At 36.9% G+C, this 25,550-nt stretch overlaps 1 protein-coding gene across 1 annotated transcript in view; it reads right to left on the reverse strand.

The window, feature by feature from the left end:
* The window catches only part of LOC121387790 (palmitoyltransferase ZDHHC1-like), a 40,016-nt gene extending 20,567 nt beyond the window's left edge, over positions 1 to 19,449 (reverse strand). The window contains exons 1-4 of the mRNA XM_041518997.1: positions 19,430 to 19,449; positions 16,061 to 16,306; positions 14,884 to 15,059; positions 10,872 to 10,973 (exon numbers count right to left, since the gene is read on the reverse strand). Of these exons, the coding sequence (XP_041374931.1) occupies positions 10,872 to 10,973; positions 14,884 to 15,059; positions 16,061 to 16,243 (461 nt within the window). The 5' untranslated portion in view covers positions 16,244 to 16,306; positions 19,430 to 19,449. The remainder of the gene's footprint in view (positions 1 to 10,871; positions 10,974 to 14,883; positions 15,060 to 16,060; positions 16,307 to 19,429) is intronic.
* Positions 19,450 to 25,550: the final 6,101 nt, after the last annotated feature.

Genomic DNA, 25,550 nt, shown 5'->3' on the forward strand with positions numbered 1-25,550 from the left:
AAACTTTACAATTAACATTGGATGAAATTTAAACGATTCCAAAACATTTCTGTTGCCAAATATATCATTTCTTGTCGGCGTGAGATGATCACACTCCAACAAAATGTGCCGCACAGTCAGTGTACCCTGACAGTGTTCACACTGAGGAGGAGGGTCCTTCTTTAAAATAAATGAATGCGTCAAATATGTATGGCCGATGCGGGCACGGCATAAGACTACTTCATCCTTCCTGCATCGCCTGTAGGATGACTGCCACTCTCCCAGGACTGCCTTGACAGAATGAAGCTTATTCGCAACCGCACCGTCCCAATCATCTTGCCAAGTCGAAAAGATATATTGGTTAATATGAAATTTAAAATCACTGTAGGGGACACCAACATGGACACGGGGCAAGTTCAAAGCAGACTTGGCAGCAACATCTGCCTTTTCGTTACCCCTAATGCCAACATGGCTAGGTACCCAACACAGTATAACATCTTTATTGGCAATTGATAAAAAGACACACTTTCGTATCACCATCCCAACTAAGGGGTGCTCCAATTTCATGTACTGTAGAGCTTGAAGACACGAAAGTGAGTCTGTAAAAATAATATACTTGGATGCATATGAATCCTTAATCTGTTCCAGGGCTTTAATGATTGCCCAAATTTCAGTAGTAAAAATTGATGCTGAATCGGGCAATCTCATGGAAATTATTGTGTCTGATGGAAACACTGTAGCACAAGCCACAGAATTCCCATCCCGTGATCCGTCTGTGTAAACAGGAATGTAATCACAGTACCGCTCTTGGATTTCCATGAAATGTTGTTTATAAATAACTGCATCTGTGCGATCTTTTTTTTAGATGCACAAGATCGAATACAATTTTTGGTGGTTTGATACACCAAGGTGGCAAAATAAAATATGAAGGCGTTTTCAAAATGTCTGTTAAATCAATGTTGGAAACTGATAAAAACTGCTTAATGCGAAGACCAAATGTTCGAATCGCATTCGGTTTCGCATCAAATAACTTCATATATTTATTATTAAACACCGCATTGTGTGCAGGATGTTTTTGGCATTGATTTAATCTTTGTAGCATACTGCAGAGAAAGCTTTGCACGTCTAGCACCCAAACTAGGTTCGTGTGCATCGACGTACAAGCTCTCCACAGGAGATGTTTTTGAAAGCACCAAGACAAAGCCTAAGTCCCTGGTTGTGTATAGGATCTAGCATTTGCAAGTAAGACTTACGTGCTGACCCATACACAATGCACCCATAATCAAGTTTAGACCAAACTAAAGATCTATAAAGTCGGAGCATAACCTTTCGATCTGCTCCCCATTCAGTCTTACCAATAACCTTTAAGATATTGAGGGCCTTTAAGCCATTCTTTTTTACATACTGTAAATGAGGAACAAAAGATAGCCTCCTGTCAAAAATAACCCCCAGAAATTTGGTCTCCTCCACAACTGGAACCGGAGTTTTGTCCAGAAACAGCTGTGGATCTAAATGGTGACCTCTTTTCTGGCAGATATGCATACAGACTGTTTTTGACTTTGAGAATCGAAATCCATTGTCAGTTGCCCATTGTTGAAGTTTATTCAAACAAAGCTGCAACTGACGTTCAATGATACTCATACTGGACGACCTGTAGCAAATCTGAAAATCGTCGACATATAACGAGCTATCAACGCCAGGTTTTAAACACTGGATGATGCTGTTAATTTTCACGGAAAATAAAGTTACTGACAGGATGCTACCTTGAGGCACACCCATCTCTTGGGAGTGAGAATCGGATAACGTAGATCCCACTCGTACCTTGAAAGACCTATTCTGTAAGAAATTTGAGATAAAGCCAGGCATACGGCCTCTTAGGCCCATGCCATGGAGGTCTTTCAAAATCCCATACTTCCACGTGGTATCATAAGCTTTCTCGAGATCAAAAAAGACCGATACCAAATGCTGGTTATGGATAAAAGCATCCCTACAAAACGTTTCAAATCTAACAAGATGATCGACCGTGCTACGTCTAGGCCTGAACCCACATTGCACGTTAGTAAGCAATTTGTGGGACTCAAGATACCAGACAAGTCTACAGTTGATCATTCTTTCCATGGTTTTACAAATGCAACTTGTCAAAGCAATAGGCCGATAACTGGTAGGATTTGTTGGATCCTTACCAGGCTTAGGAATAGGAATGACAATGGCTTTTCTCCAATCAGAAGGAAAGTCACCCGAAATCCAGATTTTGTTAAAGATATTTAATAGAACCATTAAGGATGATTCAGGTAAGTGTTTTAAGAGTTGATAATGTATTTCATCTGGTCCTACCGAAGTATCATGGGCTCTACGTAGAGCGTCCTGCAACTCCTCCAAAGAGAAGTGCCTGTTGTATACTTCAACATTTTCAGATGAAAAGTTAATAGGTTGCTTTTCAGCTCTATTTCTGACAGACGTAAAAGCATCTGTTACTGAAAGAAGAAGAAGAGTTATGGGAGAAACTTTCTGCCAATGCATTGGCAATGTCACGATGAGACGTAACATCCGTGTCATTGACAGACAAATGGCGAACTGTATTATTGGATTCTTTCCCCTTGATTTTATATATCCTATTCCAGACAGATTTCACAGATATTTGAGAAGTCAACTTGGAGACATAATTTCTCCAAGATGATTTCTTACTCTGTCTGATAGTTTTACGAGCCTTTGCCCAAGCAATGCGATAACTATTCAGGTTATCCCCGGTAGGTTCGCGTTTGAACCTCTCGAGGGTCCAGTTTCGCTCTTTGATTGCATCTTTGCATGTCTCATTGAACCATGGTTTATTGAAACGCTTCGGTACTGCCGAAGTCTTAGGAATAGTTTCCTCTGCAATATCTTTCAAGATGGAGGTGAACAAAGACATGGGATCATCGGCACCAGTCATGGCAGTTTGTTGCAGTCGAGTGCTGCATAGATGCCGAAATTGATCCCAGTTTGCCCCTGTCAACCTCCATCTCTGAACTCTTTCAAGTGATGGAGGTCCATTATTCTCCAAAATAACTGGAAAGTGGTCACTACCACAAGGGTCTGGACAAACTTTCCATGAGAAAATCAAGACAAAACATGATATCAGGGGCGGATCCAGGATTTCGTAATGATGGGGTCCCAAAATTATAGAAAAAGGGCACCGACCTGAGCTCCTGAAGGGAGCGACATCTGTAGGGGGATCTGGGGGAATGCTTTTTTAAATATGGATGCTCAGAAGCACACGTTGTCAAGGCAATTGGTTTGTTAGTTGTTCTTTTGGGAAAATGTGTGAATTTTATATATAATATGGTTTAATGGGAAGCTGAAAGCAAGTATCAGCCAAGAAACAACATGTTGTTAGTCACACTGTATGGAGGGGTGAACAATGTTGACAAGTTGTATGCGTGTTGGAAATTTCATTGCAAAAATGTCAATCACTGAGTTGATAGCCACGTCTTTGTGAATATACATGATTGATTGATTGATTGATTGATTGAATGTTTGTTTAACGACACCCCAGCACAAAAATACATATCGGCTATTGGGTGTCACAAATGGTAAGTATATGAACATATTTGTATAGTCTCATGTAAAACCACAGTGTAAGGAGCTGTGGGGGGGGGGGGGGGGGGGGAGTATAATACAATATATAAAATCAAGTTAAGTATATCTTAAAATTATGTATAGAAGTCAAAGTGTTTTAAAAACTTTACAATTAACATTGGATGAAATTTAAACGATTCCAAAACATTTCTGTTGCCAAATATATCATTTCTTGTCGGCGTGAGATGATCACACTCCAACAAAATGTGCCGCACAGTCAGTGTACCCTGACAGTGTTCACACTGAGGAGGAGGGTCCTTCTTTAAAATAAATGAATGCGTCAAATATGTATGGCCGATGCGGGCACGGCATAAGACTACTTCATCCTTCCTGCATCGCCTGTAGGATGACTGCCACTCTCCCAGGACTGCCTTGACAGAATGAAGCTTATTCGCAACCGCACCGTCCCAATCATCTTGCCAAGTCGAAAAGATATATTGGTTAATATGAAATTTAAAATCACTGTAGGGGACACCAACATGGACACGGGGCAAGTTCAAAGCAGACTTGGCAGCAACATCTGCCTTTTCGTTACCCCTAATGCCAACATGGCTAGGTACCCAACACAGTATAACATCTTTATTGGCAATTGATAAAAAGACACACTTTCGTATCACCATCCCAACTAAGGGGTGCTCCAATTTCATGTACTGTAGAGCTTGAAGACACGAAAGTGAGTCTGTAAAAATAATATACTTGGATGCATATGAATCCTTAATCTGTTCCAGGGCTTTAATGATTGCCCAAATTTCAGTAGTAAAAATTGATGCTGAATCGGGCAATCTCATGGAAATTATTGTGTCTGATGGAAACACTGTAGCACAAGCCACAGAATTCCCATCCCGTGATCCGTCTGTGTAAACAGGAATGTAATCACAGTACCGCTCTTGGATTTCCATGAAATGTTGTTTATAAATAACTGCATCTGTGCGATCTTTTTTTAGATGCACAAGATCGAATACAATTTTTGGTGGTTTGATACACCAAGGTGGCAAAATAAAATATGAAGGCGTTTTCAAAATGTCTGTTAAATCAATGTTGGAAACTGATAAAAACTGCTTAATGCGAAGACCAAATGTTCGAATCGCATTCGGTTTCGCATCAAATAACTTCATATATTTATTATTAAACACCGCATTGTGTGCAGGATGTTTTGGCATTGATTTAATCTTTGTAGCATACTGCAGAGAAAGCTTTGCACGTCTAGCACCCAAACTAGGTTCGTGTGCATCGACGTACAAGCTCTCCACAGGAGATGTTTTGAAAGCACCAAGACAAAGCCTAAGTCCCTGGTTGTGTATAGGATCTAGCATTTGCAAGTAAGACTTACGTGCTGACCCATACACAATGCACCCATAATCAAGTTTAGACCGAACTAAAGATCTATAAAGTCGGAGCATAACCTTTCGATCTGCTCCCCATTCAGTCTTACCAATAACCTTTAAGATATTGAGGGCCTTTAAGCCATTCTTTTTACATACTGTAAATGAGGAACAAAAGATAGCCTCCTGTCAAAAATAACCCCCAGAAATTTGGTCTCCTCCACAACTGGAACCGGAGTTTTGTCCAGAAACAGCTGTGGATCTAAATGGTGACCTCTTTTCTGGCAGATATGCATACAGACTGTTTTTGACTTTGAGAATCGAAATCCATTGTCAGTTGCCCATTGTTGAAGTTTATTCAAACAAAGCTGCAACTGACGTTCAATGATACTCATACTGGACGACCTGTAGCAAATCTGAAAATCGTCGACATATAACGAGCTATCAACGCCAGGTTTTAAACACTGGATGATGCTGTTAATTTTCACGGAAAATAAAGTTACTGACAGGATGCTACCTTGAGGCACACCCATCTCTTGGGAGTGAGAATCGGATAACGTAGATCCCACTCGTACCTTGAAAGACCTATTCTGTAAGAAATTTGAGATAAAGCCAGGCATACGGCCTCTTAGGCCCATGCCATGGAGGTCTTTCAAAATCCCATACTTCCACGTGGTATCATAAGCTTTCTCGAGATCAAAAAAGACCGATACCAAATGCTGGTTATGGATAAAAGCATCCCTACAAAACGTTTCAAATCTAACAAGATGATCGACCGTGCTACGTCTAGGCCTGAACCCACATTGCACGTTAGTAAGCAATTTGTGGGACTCAAGATACCAGACAAGTCTACAGTTGATCATTCTTTCCATGGTTTTACAAATGCAACTTGTCAAAGCAATAGGCCGATAACTGGTAGGATTTGTTGGATCCTTACCAGGCTTAGGAATAGGAATGACAATGGCTTTTCTCCAATCAGAAGGAAAGTCACCCGAAATCCAGATTTTGTTAAAGATATTTAATAGAACCATTAAGGATGATTCAGGTAAGTGTTTTAAGAGTTGATAATGTATTTCATCTGGTCCTACCGAAGTATCATGGGCTCTACGTAGAGCGTCCTGCAACTCCTCCAAAGAGAAGTGCCTGTTGTATACTTCAACATTTTCAGATGAAAAGTTAATAGGTTGCTTTTCAGCTCTATTTCTGACAGACGTAAAAGCATCTGTTACTGAAAGAAGAAGAAGAGTTATGGGAGAAACTTCTGCCAATGCATTGGCAATGTCACGATGAGACGTAACATCCGTGTCATTGACAGACAAATGGCGAACTGTATTATTGGATTCTTTCCCCTTGATTTTATATATCCTATTCCAGACAGATTTCACAGATATTTGAGAAGTCAACTTGGAGACATAATTTCTCCAAGATGATTTCTTACTCTGTCTGATAGTTTTACGAGCCTTTGCCCAAGCAATGCGATAACTATTCAGGTTATCCCCGGTAGGTTCGCGTTTGAACCTCTCGAGGGTCCAGTTTCGCTCTTTGATTGCATCTTTGCATGTCTCATTGAACCATGGTTTATTGAAACGCTTCGGTACTGCCGAAGTCTTAGGAATAGTTTCCTCTGCAATATCTTTCAAGATGGAGGTGAACAAAGACATGGGATCATCGGCACCAGTCATGGCAGTTTGTTGCAGTCGAGTGCTGCATAGATGCCGAAATTGATCCCAGTTTGCCCCTGTCAACCTCCATCTCTGAACTCTTTCAAGTGATGGAGGTCCATTATTCTCCAAAATAACTGGAAAGTGGTCACTACCACAAGGGTCTGGACAAACTTTCCATGAGAAATCAAGACAAAGTGATGGACTACAAAGGGTTAAATCAATGGATGTGAAAGAACCACTTGCAGGATGAAAGTATGTATGACTTTTATCATTAAGTAATATTAAGTCATTTTTGAGAATTAAGTCTTCTAATTGTTTACCTCTAGTGTTTATGTCATCGCATCCCCACAAAGTGTGGTGTGCATTAAAATCTCCCATGATAATAAAGGGAGTAGGGAGTTGATCAAGAAGACCTTGAAAGTCCCTAGTGCTAAAATTGTAATTGTTTCGAGGGGGTAAATAAACTGAACAGAGAGTAATAGTTTTATGAGCTGTGACCTTTACGCCACAGCTTGTAAAGTCGACTTTAATATGACTTCACTCTGGGGAATGTTTTCATTTACAATAATGGAAACGCCCCCAGACGCTCTGTTTTCACTCTGTTGACATTTATGGTAGAGATTAAATCCTCTGATGTTAATACTGTCAGTATCCTTCAGGAAAGTTTCCTGAAGACACACTGCAAGAGGATTATACTTTTGAATTAGAAGACTTAATTCATCAAAATTGGGCCTAAGCCCACGACAGTTCCACTGGATAACTTTATTTTCCATCGGGAGGAAGTATGGGTTTTATCTTTGGCTTTGCTGGTGGTCTTTGTGATCGGCAATGATCTGGAGATGAAATCTCCATATCATCATCACCGATATCAGCCAAAGTATCATACATATTGCTGATCGGGACTGAACGTAATTCGATCTTTTTCAGCCTACCAGACAGTACTTCTGTAGCTTTCTTTGGAGATTTCTTTGTGTCATTGCCTGTCTTAGGGAGACTAGTGCTCGACCTATTTGGTGGATTTTTAAAATCCAGTGACACTTGAGTTTCAATTTCCTTTTTCTGGGGTGTGATTTTTTTTCTTTTGTGCTGCTTTTTGCACCTGTTTTTGCGTCTTCTCAATATCAGACAGTTTCTTGTACTTGGCTTCATCACAATGCCAAGTGAGGTCTGTGTTGACTGCAACACTTTTAGTGGCGACTTTGGCAGCAGCTGCAGCTGCATATGACTTGTCACCGACTGTAGGTGTTGCTGTCTCCACCAACCTCCTGGCATCCGTGAAGGACAGTTTATTTTGTACCTTCACCTGTTGAACTCTTTTTTCCAGCTTCCACCACGGACACTCTCGCGAGTATGCACAGTGGTTTCCCTTGCAGTTGATACAAAGTGTATCGTTCTTACATGTCTTGCTGTCATGGTCAAATAGACCACAACGAGCGCATGTAAGTTTTCTACGACATGTGTTCTGACCATGGCCAAACCGCTGGCATTTGAAGCAACGCAAGGGGTTTGGAATAAAGGGTTCAACAGGAATATTAAGGTAACCGGCTTTGACAGATTGAGGAAGGGTAGGGACGTTAAAGGTGAGGATACAAGTATTCGTCGGTAACAAGTCATTGTTTCGACGAACCTTTATCCTCCTCACCGCAGTAACACCCTGAGAACTTAAATTTTCGCAGATTTCTTCTTCAGTAACACCTTCCAAATCTCTGCATCTGATCACTCCCTTTGACGAGTTGAGGGAGGTATGCGGAGTTACCTTAATCGGCACGTTACAAAAAACTGTCGACTTGAGGAGGCAAGTTGAATGCTTGTTAGTTGAACATTCAACCAACAGCCCATTTTTAATTTTTTTAACTGATTTTGGCTCACCAGCCAAGCCAACAATTGCCTTTTGAATGGCAAACGGGGATAATTTGTTCAAGGCCCCATCATCAGTAGAACTGATGACAAGAAACCTTGGCCAATTTTGTGAAGAAATCACTTTGGATTTCTTCACACTTTTCTTTGATTTCATGGACTCCTCGTCCGAAGACAAGAAGTCCGAAACTTCAGTGTGGACCCTTTTCAGGGTCCCATCAGAATTTGTAATAAATTTTTTGGTTAAATCCATATTTAATGAATAAAAGGTTCATCATCCATGCCCCCCACCCTCCACTGAGTCCAACAAGGGAACATGGTGCTGCGGATAACCAGCAGACAGCCATGCCAGGGATACATGGTTGATATACTTGGGCATTAAGAAAACAAAATCACCCAATTGACCCTAGCCACCGCCCCAAGAGTAACAAATACATATGGTATATAAAACAATGTTTGCTCTTGACTAAATGTAAACAAAACAAAGATTGTGTGCTCTCGAGCTTGGCGTGACCAGCCGATTGATCAGGTCCGGCCTACCTGACCGCCCGTCTATTTGAACTCCGGGCCAAATTAAGTGATGTATTGCATGCAAGTCCATATAATCGATCCTCCATCATAGTTGTACGTGTAAGGGGGTAGTAATTATATGTCCAGGGGGAGCAAATTGATTCCCTTCACCCCCAAATATGAATATAATAAATAAGTATAACTATAAATAACAAAGACGAGGTTCAGGATCTGAAGGGCTTTAATAATAGAGTTAAAAGAAATAGAAGTCAATCAGAACACTGGGGTTTCCATATATCACTGTTATATTAAACCCTTGAGCTACTTTTTGTTTCGCATTTGGATAATAATAATTTATATTTTCTTAGTCCCAATGAATGTCACTAATATTTGATTTTTAATTTTAACAATTAAGGACGGGCGGGGTGCAGCCCAGTGGTAAAATGCTCGCTTGAAATGCTGTCGGTCTGGGATTGCATGATCCCTGTCGGTGGGCCCATTGGGCTATTTCTCGCTACTAATGGAAACATTTTGCAAATTTCCTTTCTGAGATGATAAGTCAAAATTACCAAATGTTTGACATCCAATAACCGATGATTAATAGATCAATGTGCTCTAGTGGTGTTATTAAACAAAATAAACTTCAACAATTATGGCATATGCGAAAAACATTAATGAACATAGAGATTTACCAATATAAAAAAAAACTAAGTAAAAAATCGTGAAACATACATAATAACAGGTCACATATACTGAATTTGAGGTATAAAAAGTCAGACAACTAGGTAGAATTTGTTTATCACGGTTAACATTTCCGCGACAGTCGATTAGGCCTATGGATTTTAAAATTGATCATCATGTCAGTAGAGCTCCAACTGATCAATTTTCGATTATAATCCATCTTCAGCCCACCAATAAAAATAACATTAATCAACATAACAACATTACTAATACATATAACAAGCCAGATTTGTATCGTTATTTACAGGGAGTAGGACAAAAAACCTACAGTTTGTCTTCAAGTGTGTGTGTATTGGAAGGGTGACAAATTCTCTATTTCCTAAACACCCATTGGAGAGAACACCCAGTTTTTTATACATTTTATCGCATAACGATCAAGTGGAATATCGATTTGATGACCTCTGATTGATTGTTTGATGGCAATAATCCATCGCCACAGCTATAGCACCCCATAAAATAAGAACAACAAAAATTGAGTGCTTTGTGCAGATGTAATTTAATAATTGAAATTGAATGTGATGTGATATATATGTTAACTGCAAGCTGTAAATACGTTTTAGTCCGAAAAATATTTTAATTTCTTTTAAACTATGTTGTTGAGGATTTGTATGAAATAGAATTTTACAAGAGTGTCCATTAGATAGATACTATTTACATTGAATTTTTGGTTTAAAACATATCCAACTCGTTTCTGCTTGGTAGATACGTTTTGAAACAACTGGTAAGATCAATAGCATCTAAAGGCCACTCATGTACATGTGGTATTCTATTTACATGTACATGAAAACAAAATAATAATAATATAAAAATCCACACCACAGAAACCCGGGACAAAACAATAAATTGTGTGTCCATCATATTATGTTAAATAATTGACTACGTGTACATTAATGTGTATCGGACATCGCTATGAAAACAATTGACTGGAATGATTAATTTCTCTCCTAACTTAGATTATGGGGTGTTACTTATGATTCTACCATATTGACCATTTATATTTAATCCTTTTGTAGTGTTATTTAAAAAAAATTCAAATGTTAAGTAATTAGGAGGAGCTAAACATTAATCATTGAACTAATCTTAGTGGAGTGATAGGCAGCCACAGTGATAGCTTCCCTTAAATGGTGAGGTCTGATACTGCAAAATACATGAGAAAACAAATGTGATGTCCATCAAAGCTCACAGGTAATTTCGACTGCCGATGCAATTGTTGATCCACTTGCAATGATGGTCGCAGTCTGAAACACACTTGTTGCATATTCTGCAATGTTTTGTGTTCTCAGCACTACAAAATCAAACAGAATGATATAGTAGTAATCATAAAAGATAATATAATGGAAGGTAAAACAATTTATTTTCATTTTATTGTGTTATTTTAAATTAGATAAAATTAACTGCATGTCAAACAATTTTCATTTCTCATAACTATCCATGACCAATTACGGTACTTAAAAATTCAATGACTTTCCAAACCTGAAAAATTGTGTTTGAAAACTCTATGAGATGTACATTGTATACATGACTTATTTCCACGAATCCTGTACAATTTTAACCCAAAACAAGGCTTTGGTTTCAATGTTTGAATGTAGACTAGCAAGGTGACAAGTCATTTTATGGTTTGACAAATTAAGGTTTCTACACACTTGAACTATACCATATGTCTTTCAACAAAAATTAATTATTGTTTTGTACTGCAAGCATTGAAGACAAATGACATTAAATATTAAAAAAAATTTACAAAACAATTACAAATGTAAAGCCATAACACAGCAGTAAAGAGGGAAGGAAAACAACATTTCCAAAATGGAAAAAGTAAAAACTCATCTTACTGAATTTTCTTACTGGCAAGAAACCAAAATACACATGTACCTTAAATACCAGTATACATAACTTAAACTTAAAGCCGCTGAGCCTAGCTTCACAGGTGCAAACATGTTTTTATTTGGGGTTTTATTAGCCACATCAAATTAATTTTTAGCCACTTCTTTTTCTAAGTGCTAATCATCATCCAGTCTGGAAAACCACACGAGTCAGGGTTATTAACAGGTTTATTTTGTTTTTAGTCCCCTTCCAGTTCAACCAGCCGGGACTATAGGTTTCGTCACCGTCCTTTGGTGTGTCTGTCTGTCCGTCAGTCTGTCCCAGATGTAGTTTTCCTGACTTTTTTCACAATGCTTAATAATTCAAGATACTGCATGAGCTAAACTTTTGTTTATCTTTATCATGTATTGTTATGGACCAAGTTGTACATTCTTAGTAATTTAATCATTTTACACAGTTATGGCCCTTGAACTTAGGAGATACGAAAAACAAATTTCCAGACTTTTCACAGTAGTTAAAGATAGTGAGCTAACATTTTATGTATTGCTTTATTATGTTTTGTTACAAATGAAGTTTGATTTCCATCGCGATTTCCCTTTTTACTACAGAGGTACATGTATGACATGATTTTTATGGTGATTTATCCATTTTTCAAAGAGTTATGGCCTTGAACTTCGGATATAATAAAGTTTGATATTTTCCATATTAAAAAACACTATTAACGAATTGTCTGTAAGTTCCTTGATAGCGTCAACGAGTTACTAAAAATTCACGCGTGCGCAATTGGAATTTGATATAGGTCTATTTAAAATGATTCAGTATATTAAATATATCGATGTCTTGTGTACATTTCAGTTATTTTGACAGTCTATTTATATTGATGTGGACATTTCAGTTCTATTTTGACAGTCTATTTATATTTATGTGGACATTTCAGTTCTATTTTCAGTCTATTTATATTGATGTGGACATTTCAGTTCTATTTTGACAGTCTATTTATATTGATGTGGACATTTCAGGTCTATTTTGACAGTCTATATTGATGTGGACATTTCAGTTCTATTTTGACAGTCTATTTATATTGATGTGGACATTTCAGGTCTATTTTGAGTCTATTTATAGCCGAATGAATTGTATTCAGTATATTAAATATATCAATGTCTTGTGGTCATTTCAGGTCTACATTGACAGTCTATTTATAGCCGAATTAATTCATGGTTCATACAGGCAAGGACCCATAAAATTCAAGGACTTTTCAAGGACCTACCTTATGTTTTCAAGGACCATAAATACAAACCGTAACCAGCCTTTTCGTGCGATTTGAGTGCGCTCTCGCCCATGGTGCCAATGTTAATATCCTTGTGACAACAGGAACACACAGCCTTTGACACGTCCTTACTCTCTCTGATCCACACATATTTTCGACACCACGTTTTGTTAAAAACACACTTTCTACTAGGCATGTTTAAATTTGAATATGTGCTTGCAAAAACTTCAAAATCTAAGTGATTCCGTGTCGTCTAGCCTGACTATTGTTTGCAGTTCTCAAAATGAGGCTATTACGCTCGTCAGTAATCAGCAAATCTCGGCTGAGGCATTCGGAACATAGCATTTGTCCCGGAATGGGCCGAGTATATTCGGGTCGCGGAACGTCGCGAATTCTGGAATGAAAGTGCGAACACGGAAGTACGAATGCTAAATTTCTTTTGAGAATGTTCCGTAATTTCTGGTTAAAATGACGCGGCAGTCGCACTTTTCAAGGACTTTTGCACTTTTCAAGGAATTTTCATTTCAAACTCCTAAATTCAAGCACTTTTCAAGACCGTGCGAACCATGGAATTGTATCATGAAAATGTTTCTTTTGTTGTTCAGTATAGTTTACACATCTAGAGGTAGCAGAAGATAGCACCTTTAAAATGCACCCCATTTTGAATAAAATATTTTATGAGTTTGAAAATAGTTCAGAAATTGGATCTTTTACAAGAATTGCACCTGCTTTTATAGTAGAGTTGAATTTTTTCCATTTATGTCACTATGGTGGACAGTGTGTTATCAGGGTTGAAGATTAGCAGTCGCCCGGTCGCCCGTGGTGACCTCTATTGGTTAAGGGCAACCAAGAATTTTACAAAGGTAGTCCATTGGGCAATCATCGATTTTAAAGTCTGGCGAGTATGGTACTACCAGCTAAAAAAGAAACGCACTGGAACTGAATCAAATGACAAATGTGACAAAAGACACTGTGTCTCTGCTGGCACGAACTACAGATCTGGCAGGAGACGATATTATTGAACGTGTTCTATATTTTAACAGGGATAGGCTAACCAGATTAAGTTTCAGCTTCTACCATTTTGGTCTAGGGCTGTAAACAAATATAGCTCAAAACATATTGTAGACACTTGATTTTTTATTTTTTTAAGTCCCCGGCTTATTGGAATGGACTGGATACGTCATAATTATCTAGTAGACCTACTTTTTGACATTATTAAATGTTATGGCACAAATAAATCCTATTTAATTAGCTTACTAATATTTTATTCTAGGACAAAATCAAAATTTATCTTGTAGTTTTAACTCACACTAATAACAATGAAATTTTCCATTACTACAGGGATTATTCCAAAAGTCAATTGATTGGCATGTAAATATAAAATTCCTATAAAAAACATAGTAATTTATTAAACTGTATGGGTATTTGGGAAAAGTGTGGATGATTCCATCAATCTTATCTAGTGCCTTGTCTATAGAACAACCATTCCCGAGAAAATCCTTTACTTGAGAGTTCATCTCTCTTGCCTCGCCATAGAGGACTGCCACTGACTAATTTACTAAAACAGGCACAGTACCACCTTTTATGGTTTTAGTATCTTTATACTGCAATATCGATTACGTCAGAGACAATGCACCTCAAACTGCATAAATTGGCTGAACTAGCATTTTTGTATTAAACATTATATTAAATCTGTATCATTTAATTGTCATTTGTAAAGAAACATTTTTATTTATAATGGATTTCTTTTTCAAAAAAAAGATTTTGGAATTTGTATGAGTTTAAAACTTAATATGGTTTTTTAATATGAATTACAACTTCATTCATTATGAAGTTACATGCCAATTCATCGGTTTTCTTCCGACGCAAACAGACTGTATACATGGTTATTATTATATATGGGTATTATTCAACAAAGAAAATTCTTTTGATTTTTGTTGTGCAGCTAAATTGGAGGGTTAGTTGAATTTGAGAAGGGCCAGTAAGATTTTTCTTCAACTGGCCCTGGTGGCGACCATGATTTTCATGTTAATTTTCAACCCTGTGTTATTATTTACTTCCATGCCACCTAGAGTGAGCAGCGTAAACTGTGTGGGCGTGTACTTACACATGTACTTCACACAGATTGCAGTAGTGGTTCTCAATTACGTGCTTGTGTTTGCTGCTGTCAAAGTCGGCCAATGTCTGCTGGACGGATTTCTTCAATATGGCCTCATCCGCTGGGTTGATAGTCGTGACAACAATGACACACACCATGTACACAGTGCTCGCCAAGCCGTTTATCTAGCTATGTGTCAAGAATCATATCTCACATACAAAAAATTATTCCCACCTTTGCTCAACAGAGGAGAAGACAGTGGAATGAATGAGTGAAGAGTTTCTACTAGAAAGAAATTTTTGGGTATGGCACTATGGAATTCAATGCAACCAGTCAACAGGGGGTATGGGAGACATCCCCCAGAATGAAAATGAGTTAAGTTTAGGGTTAGGGTTAAGAAAATCATACAGTAATGATGAGAGTAATTAATTTTGTGAAAAAGTTAACTTGAAAATAATAAAATTTGGGTATGGCGCCATACCCATTTTACCCTCTGACAGAAACCCTGGTGAATGAACAAATGAATATTTATAAGGTTTTATACTGCGATAATGAGCACCATTCCCCATTATTCCCCAAAGGCTATGTTGTTTTTTTCATTCCTGATCTGAATGCAAGTAATTTTTTTTTTTAATAATATCTAAAGACATATTTTACAAACGATAGGTTACACTTGACAATCATCTCCTTCCCTCCCCCATAATGTTTTGTAAAGCAAAATAGATATATCAATTTGAATAAACAAGTCCATGTATAGAATTAATGTTTTAAATTCTAACTTAAATAATAAAATGTTTTAGAAATGAAACTAAAACTTCCATTCCCCCCCTCCCCCATAAAACGATGCTACAATTCCAAAGTCAAAGCCATGAGTGTCAAGGTCAAATGTTAGAAACAAACCCCTGGTTTAACAATATCTCAGCACACACAAACACACACAACCAGAGAGAGAGCGAGCGAGAGAGAGCCCATGCCTACTTTCAATCCACACTGTAGAATAGTATGCAAATGGTTGTTCTTTGTGTATATGTCACCACAACTTAATCGTTCCTTAAATGAGTATGAAGGCCCCCAACCTATAGGAAAAATAGCACTGTAATTATACAGTATGTTTTCAAAGGATACAATATAACCCTCAACCTATAGGAAAAATAGCACTTTAATATACAATGTTTTCAAAGGATACCACATAAAATGTGGCTTGCAATTGTTGTGAAAGCGAAGGAATAATCATTGCAAAGTTTATAAGTAGGAAGTAGATTTCGATAACCCAGGCAATGATTTGATACCCATGAGGAGGAAGTGTCCATCCGTTATAGCGAGAGCTTACATAGCGAGTGCTGGTCTTGTTGGGATGAATGGCAGCCATTTCAGTTAGTTCTCTGTATTTCTTTCTCTTGACTACAGCCCAACTTTTACTCTTCTTAATTTGCTACAATGTAGAGGTATATGTATATTAATTACTATCATTTATATGCATGCATGTATACATGGACATGCAAATAGAAGTGACACTATGTGTGTGTACGTACATGCGTGCATGTGTCATTGTGTGTGTGTGTGTGTTAAAAAAAATATATATAAACATGTATATATATATGTGCATTAAGTCTATGTATGTACACACACAATTTAAGTAATTATATAATTAAGCCTGACATTACCAAATGGTTTCTGGGCAATTAAATATGTCACAATTCATAATAATTATTTACTGAAGCATGTTAGTGCCATGATATATATATTTTTAAAAACCTAAATCCTAATTAGAATTTAAGATCTCCTCTTTAGTATATAGTATTTCCTAATGAGGAATTAGTATGTCCTAATTAGGACGTAAAACATCTCCTAATTGGGAATAGGAAGCAGGGGGAGGGGAGTGGGGGCAAGGGGGTATGTGCCCCCCACTTTTCAAATATTTTGCTTTATAATAGTGTAAAAGTGTGTAAATATAAAAGTGTGCCTCCCCCCACTTTTTTGGCACCTTCCTATGCCACTGGTAATACAAAGTATTGTGAACTTAGAGGCAATTAATTGCATCCCTCAATAAAAATTCCTAACCGGCCTTGGTGGCGCAGTGGTTAAGCCATCGAACTACAGGCTGGTAGGTACAGGGTTCACAGCCCAGTACCGGCTCCAACCCAGAGCGAGCTCTTATGGGTTCAATGGATAGGTGTAAGGCCACTACACCCTCTTCTCTCTCACTAACCACTAACCAACTGTCCTGGACAGACAGCCTAGATAGCTAAGGTGCATGCCCAGGACAGTGTGCTTGAACCTTAATTGGATATAAGCATGAAAGTAAGTTGAAATGAAATAAATGACAATTCCTTAATTGGTTCACAATCAAGATGTCTGACTGAATGGGTTCTACTAGCCTTGAAAGTGTGAAGATCACTAGTTTCCAGCATTCTGATTCTGATTCTAAAGTCACTACTATGTCAAGGTAGGGCACATGGCGAAATAATGTTTAAGTGTTTCTAAATCCTCTTCAGGATTCACATGCTGAAAACAACCCCTTTGGGCTACAGAGCAAAGAATTTCAGCCTGGCTCATTCCCTGATCAAACAAGACTCGTTCTGTCTCTTTCACGGCGGTCATTACTGGTCAATGTGCATAAGATAAGAAAGAGGATGGGGGAGTGGGGGGGTAACTGCCCCCCCCCCCCCCCCCCCCCCCCCAGGGCTGGACCAAATTCTCAAATTTGGACAAAAACGATAGAGATATTCGAGGAAAATGATTATGAGCTTGCCTGAAACCTTTTTACATGTATTTCCATAATTCTACTCACAATTTTAGTTGTAATCTATGTAAAATGCATAGCAATTCGTTTGCTACCCTATATAGCCATTTGGCATAATGCTAATAAGAACAAATGTTCTGGCATTTTTATTTAATTAGCAAAAAATTGGGAGCCTGTATGTATGCCTATAAGTGACGGATAATTAATGTGCAGCAGTCTACAGATGAAGATGTCGCCTCTAGGTAGCACCTTAAATTCATATTGGGTCACTTTTATGCCCCTACACAACTTGTATTGTATTTATATATAGAAAACAAGGTTTGTTGTCCTTAATGATACTTTATTAATAATATAATCCTGTCATTGCAATTTTTTCTCTCTGCTAATCAGCTTTGATAGAGATTTTATTCAGGATTAGCGTAAAATGTCATTGGTGTTATCTAGCACAACACTATACATAACATGTACTGTTAAAATATATAATAGAAGACATAACACTGAATAATGTAATACATACTGATGGCTGATTTACTCACTAAAGGATTCTTGTAAAAAAAAATCTATATTCAAAGGATGGTGGGCAATATAAGCTTGTCCTTGAATTTTATGTCATTGGTGTTACTATATATACTTATAAGAAAACAAAAGAAACTGAATGCTCTCTGGATGAAACATTCCACCAGTAGATATGGACCATCAAACCTATTTGTCAAAAGCAAGAGACATATGAAGAATAGTGAGTAGTTTTGTTTAAATGTCATGAATGTGTTGTTAAAATATAAAAGTAGGTTTATTCAGTCATTGGCGTTACTATCTTATTTATGTAATGGTTAATAATTTTAAGAAACTTTTTGTGTTATTATAGACATAGTATGTCTGCTACAACCTGTACTTTTTCAGTTTTCTTAACTGTTTCTTTAGAGAACATGAACTAATTATTTACTTATTTTGTCACTGGTGTTACCTGTCATTGGTGTTACTAGGTACTGAGTAACACCAATGCCCATTAGTAACACCAATGACAATGTGTTTTAATTAGATGCCCTTTTTCTCGCTTAGCATATATTTTTAGGATCATTTGAAACTTAAAGGGGCATGTGCAGCATCATACAATGTAGATGCATAATGGTACTTTGGGTAAAATAAATGTGTTGCTGGAATGTAAAGAGTATATCACCAACGTCCCTAACTGCGTTATGCTTCCAGCTCCGTTTGGTTTTTATCATGCATGGTTTGACCTATTAAGGTTGACAGTTAGTTTTCGCACCCTTGACAGTTGTTTTGGCTTCATACACATTAAATATAGCATATTTTATTGTAATTTCACTTGAAATCCATATTTCGTAAAAGGTACAATTTTTTAATCACAAGATTTTCTTCCCTACACATTCAGGTGCATTAGTAATGTTCAAAAAAAAATAAAAAAAATTCAATAGCAATTTTGCATTGTAATTTTTTCAGCATTCTTAAAAACATTTATGCAGTGTTTCTGCTAGAAAGAAATTTTTGGGTATGGCGCTATGGAATTCAGTGCAACCACAGTCAACAAGGGGTATGGGAGGCATCCCCCAGAATGAAAATGAGTTAAGTTTAGGGTTAGGGTTAAGAAAATCATACATTAATGATAAGAGTAATTAATTTTGTGAAAAAGTTAACTTGAAGATAATAAAATTTGGGTATGGCGCCATACCCGTTTTACCGTCTGACAGAAACCCTGTTATGGTTATTGTAAGGAGATGCAAATTCAAAATTAGCTATATTAATTATTATTACAACGCTTAACCACATTAAAATAAAAACTGGTCTACTAACCTTAACCCCTGTCAAATTTCTATAAGGCCATGAGAATGAAAGTTATAGATTTGCGTCCACCGCCCGCATGCCGTGAAAGGTACCGCTGAAAATTTTCATTATTTACAAAAAATTTCATTATTTGCACAAAAAAGGCACTTAATGATCGTGAAGGATCATGACTGTCTAGTGTTCGAGATTAATGGTATCCCGATATCCCGGGGATACCAGAATTTAATTCTGGATACCAGACTTCAAGAACCCAGTATCCCACCGGGATGTCACATAATACTAAATTCTCAGGTAGGATACCAGATTTTGAAATGTTATTATCCAACTGGGATACCGGCCAAAATTTTTAATCTCGAATACTGCTGCCTTGACCACATAGAGAAGCTGTACTGTGCTTGTGGATATGAGCCCTGCTGTATACAGTGTGGAGAATACCTCCATGGTGTCGAAGATGAAGCAGATACCTATCCTCAGTGGGAGGACTGCCTTGATCCACCAATCCAAAGGAGACACTGAATCATATAGGCCCTAGCTAGCTAGTTAGAGCTCAATTAAAATTAAATTAAATTTTTTCAATAGTTTATATTCCACCTTCAAACATGTCAAAGACCTCATCTGGACTTAAATCTGCTATGGAAATAATCGATCAATAAAAATAATGAATAATGAATAATGAAAAAAAGCCTCATGTGTTTTTAACATTGTTCGGACGCAAATCTATAACTTTCATTCTATTGGCCTAAGCAGACAACGTTGTTTACAGGTCGGCATTTGATTTATTTTTCATAATTCTGGACAAAATATTAATTTTAAGTTTTAAAAGATGAAAGAAATAAAAAGTACCTTTTGTCAAATATATCATATACAAAAATTACTGTTGGATATGTTTTATTTATTGTGTACGAACCCAAAACAAGGGTGCGAAAAGTGACTGTCGTCGACCAAACATCCGATTTGCTGTCGTCTGCTTGTTCATTTGTGAGGTCTTTCTTCACAGGTCGTGAAAACTGTTATTAACAATAAAGTTCAAACAAGTAGGCCTATCTAAATACAAACTTTTACAAACTCCTAAAACTATTAAATTTACTATTTTGTTTATTCCTTAAAATTACCGATATCGGGTCCACTTAACATGCAAAAGTTGACTTCTAATGGAGGAAGATGAATAGCCCTTGTCAGAAATACACCGGTAGTGACGACACGCCAGGCATCGCTGTACTCTATATTTAGCAACAATTTAGAAAGTTGGAAAGGCGGGCAAACATTACGCTGATCGCACATGTACATAGTCTGGGCGTAGATGGGGCTGGGGGTGTCACCTTGAATGGGAAATTTATACGAATGGTATATTTGTGTAGCTGAACATCTCTAGATAAAGGGAGCGCTTCTTGATAGCTCTAACTCGTGGGCAAAATTGTGTTTTAACCTGTTTTATTAAGGTACCCATAAGTTCGTCCTGTCCTATAAAGATGATTTTTGTAAATAATTTCAGTTCGGTTAGACGTAAGTAAAACAGTAAATGTGTTTTGGAAATAACAAAAATATACTATTTGTGTATGCAATTTTGAAAACAATCGGTTCAGAAATAAATAACTTGTAGTAAATTCCATAGTATGAAAAAGGGCGTTCCCGGTGTGAACTATCGCCGTGGCCGGTTTAACGTTGCCACAACGTTGGCAAATGGTTGGTTCGGGCCGATCTCGCCCCACCTTACGACCGCGTGAGAAAACTCTGACCTTCACCTTCAGCAGCCAGTCATTTTTCTTTCAACAGAAAATATTCCAGCATTAATTTCGGGAATTAACCAAACACGTAAGTAGGCCTAGGCCGTCACATTTTGGTTTTAACTGGGGAATGCTTATCTAGCAGTTCAGTTAGAATTAAGTACAGTTTACTCGATGCATTAGTAATCCAGATAATGCATTGAGTAAACTGTAGGCCTACTCAGTTCTAACTGAACTGCTAGATAAGCATGCCCCAGTTAAAACCAAAAGGGTTAAACGAATGTACCAACCTGAATGGTATTCTGAAGAAATTAAACAAGCTTGGCAAAAGAGGGACAAGTACTATGGGTGTAAAAACTGGGAACTGTATACATGTAACATGTACAGTCTGGAGAAACAAGAAAACAACTCTTATTGACAAAGCTAAAAGGATTTCTTTAATAATGCAGTTTCTGACAGTAAAAATCCTGGTTATCTCTGGAAACACCTAAAAAGCATTACACCATGTGTCAACAGACATCCAGTACCAATAAAGTTGATATATAACAATAAAACTACCACAGACCCATTGAAATATTAGAAGATCTAAATCAACATTTTGTAAATATATCAAAATCATTCCCCAACACAAATTCAAATACACTAGTATTTGATACTCTTGAGAAACTAGTCCGGCAGAGATTATCTACATAGTTCCTTTAGCCTGCAATATATTACAGATATTCAGGTAATTGATATTATCAATAAGATGGACTCCAATAAATCAACAGGTGTTGATGGTCTTGGTCCTAAATTACTAAAACTATGTAAGGAATATATAGCCCCCTCAGTAGCATACATTATTAATATGAGTATTGATACATGTACCTTTCCACAGAAGCTGAAGACAGCAAGAGTAATGCCATGTCACAAAGGTAGATGTAAAGAAGACCCTAATAATTACATACCTATATCTATTTTACCCACAATTTCTAAAACATTTGAAAAACATGTCCCAAAACAATTAAAAGATTATCTTTACAAATATGAACTACTACACAAATGCTCAGTCAGGATTTAGAGACAAACACTCATGTCAGACAGCACTAACATCTCTAATAGACCAACTAGATAAAGGAAACATGATTGGTTCTGTATTTTTAGATTCGAGCAAAGCATTTGACTTGGTGGATCATCAAATCTTGCTGCAAAAACTTCAGGTATATTGACTGTCACCGAATACAGTTGAATGGTTTAAGTTGTACTTAAACAACAGAAAACAGCTTATACAAATTAACAATATTAGCTCCAAAGAATTGGGTATAGTATCTGGCTCTATTCTTGGGCCTATTTTATTTCTTATGTTTATAAGTGATCTTCCATTATCTACCAAAAATGTCAGTGTAGATATGTATGCAGATGACACGACATTACACACATCTGGCAGACATTTGTCTGTAATAGAGACTACGTTACAAACAAACTTAGATGCTGTAAACTCTTGGGGCCTCAATAATAATATGTCTATAAACCCATCTAAAACTACATGTATGTTAATTGGTACACAGCAAAAATTGGGGCCAAACTGGTCAGTTGCAACTAAATATCAATAATAACCCTATATCATCAGCTCATTGCCAAAAACATTTAGGACTGTGTTTCAAGATCAAAATCTTAGCTGGAACACACAAGTTGATCACATTTGTTCACAAGTTTCATCTAAACTGGCTCTTTTGCGATGAATTAGCAAATTATTCACCCCAGAATCAAAATCTCTATTCTGTAATGCATATATTCTTGGGCATGATTGGTTCTGTATTTTTAGATTCGAGCAAAGCATTTGACTTGGTGGATCATCAAATCTTGCTGCAAAAACTTCAGGTATATCAACTGTCACCGAATACAGTTGAATGGTTTAAGTTATACTTAAACAACAGAAAACAGCTTATACAAATTAACAATATTAGCTCCAAAGAATTGGGCTCTATCTGGCTCTATTCTTGGGCCTATTTTATTTCTTATGTTTATAAGTGATATTCCATTATCTACCCAAAATGTCAGTGTAGATACATGTATGTATGCAGATGACACGACATTACACACATCTGGCAGACATTTGTCTGTAAAAGAGACTACGTTACAAACAAACTTAGATGCTGTAAACTCTTGGTGCATTAATAATAATATGTCTATAAACCCATCTAAAACTACATGTATGTTAATTGGTACACAGCAAACATTGGGCCAAACTGGTCAGTTGTAACTAAATATCAATAATAACCCTATCATCTGCTCATTGACAAAAACATTTAGGACTGTGTTTCAAGATCAAAATCTTAGCTGGAACACACAAGTTGATCACATTTGTTCACAAGTTTCATCGAAACTGGCTCTTTTGCGATGAATTAGCAAATTATTCACCCCAGAATCAAAATCTCTATTCTGTAATGCATATATTCTTCCAATATTTGATTATGGGTCAGTAACATGGGGTCGCTGCAATAAAACATACGTTGACAGATTAATAAAGCTACAAAAAAAAGAGCGTCTTGATAAACCACTGCTAACTCCTTCAGCAGATCTCTTTAAGGAATTACAGTGGTTGCTTTTTTATTATAGGTGCACATACCATACGGGTACATTAGTATATATATAATACGTTGAACAATCTGACACCTGCATATATAAGTGATTCCCTTACGGAAATAACTTATACTTTACATATACGCCACTTATAAGTGGCCTATAAGTTACCCATATATTGGTATAAGTGAAGTATCAGTGTGTATAAGTATAAGTGAAAAGAATGGTTAACTGATACATCACTGATACTCCACATATATTTCACCTATAAGTGGTTTATCAGTGGTATAAGTAAACTGGAATTAAGACATTTTTTGTTTGTTTCTATAAGTGAAATATAAGTGAACAATTAGTTTGGAGATAGTCTTTTTGCAAAGGAAATGATGTGTTCCAAATGAACAGGGAAAAAACTAAGTCCAAAACATTTTCATGGTTATTTTTAAAAAATTCATAACTTCTCACAGGATTTATCAAATTCATTGGGAACAGTGGCTAAACAACCAAACATACATGTAACAGAATTTGATACTATTTCCAGTAATAATAATTTTTTATATTAATATTAATACACATGATGCTATATGATTATAATTATCCCATGCTACCTCCTCACTTAAATAGACCCTCCAGACTCACCACCTGTCACAATAAATATCTGTAAAATTGTAGTGGCAGAGCAGAGGGTGTGTGTGTGTGTGTGTGTGTGTGTGTGGAGGTGAGCCCCATTTCAGTGTGTTTATTACAGCATGGATTTATTTTATCTATTAATGGTAATTTGTATTTACATATAAAAAAGTTAATTAACTAAAAAAAATTAAAAATACAAAACCCACAAGAAAAACAAAGACAACAACAATGACATCAGTAATTGAGATAGAACAAGAGATTATTATGAGAGGTGCAAAATCTTGAGATTAATAGCCTTGCCATCTTAGGCAGTATGGTGCAACTTCAAAAGGACTTAATTCAGACACCACTGTGTGGGTCTCCAGCCAGTAGGAGGAAACCCAAAGAAGAAAACCAAAATGGCGGCACCTGGACATTTTCTTTGGTCTCACTACACAGATCACTTCCGGGTGAGAGTTCATCATCTCGGTCCACTATAGTTCCTAATTGTGACACATGTTATAGTTCACATATTCACTTCTAGGAAATGGTGAAGAATTAAAACAATATGTATGTTTAATGGTCAGCCTTCTGGCAGTATTTTGCCCGTGTTATTTTGTAATATTGTGCATCAACCTTTTGGGACATGGGTATATAGCGCAAGTGACAGCCGGAGTGAATCGGTTAATGAACCACCTGTTCGGACCGGTACTACAGCCAGATGCAGTCATATAGCAAAAAACTGAGACGGAAATGTTCTCAATTTTGGAGTGAAAATAGATGCTTATATAATGTATGTTCGCAATGGTGTATGTTGTTTGTGCCAACGAGAACCCGTTCTATGGGCAATCTTCACTTGAAGTTGGGCAGTTTAACATGGGTTTCAATGGCAGATGACATCTGTGTAGTGAGACCATAATGTAAAACATGAAATTACTGTTTATCCCCAAAAATATAAGTTTAGCAAGCCAAAATGAAAATGTACTAGTGTAGCATCCTTATAAAAGGTAATTACATCGATGTGGATTTGAGCCAAGCGTATGGGGGCCCTATTTGGGTAAATATTGCAAACGTCAATTTTATTTATTTTTATCTTCTTTTTTTTTTTTTTTTTTTTTTTTTTAGGGGTGTGTGTCAAAATGTATATTCTAGTGTTCTTACATGTAATAAATAAATTGATCTGAGTGTCTAACACTGAGTTTCTCATTGTAAAAGGTCAAAATTCAAGGTCACAAGGT

Source organism: Gigantopelta aegis, chromosome 13, assembly GCF_016097555.1.
Source record: "Gigantopelta aegis isolate Gae_Host chromosome 13, Gae_host_genome, whole genome shotgun sequence".
Taxonomy (NCBI): Eukaryota; Metazoa; Mollusca; class Gastropoda; order Neomphalida; family Peltospiridae; genus Gigantopelta; species Gigantopelta aegis.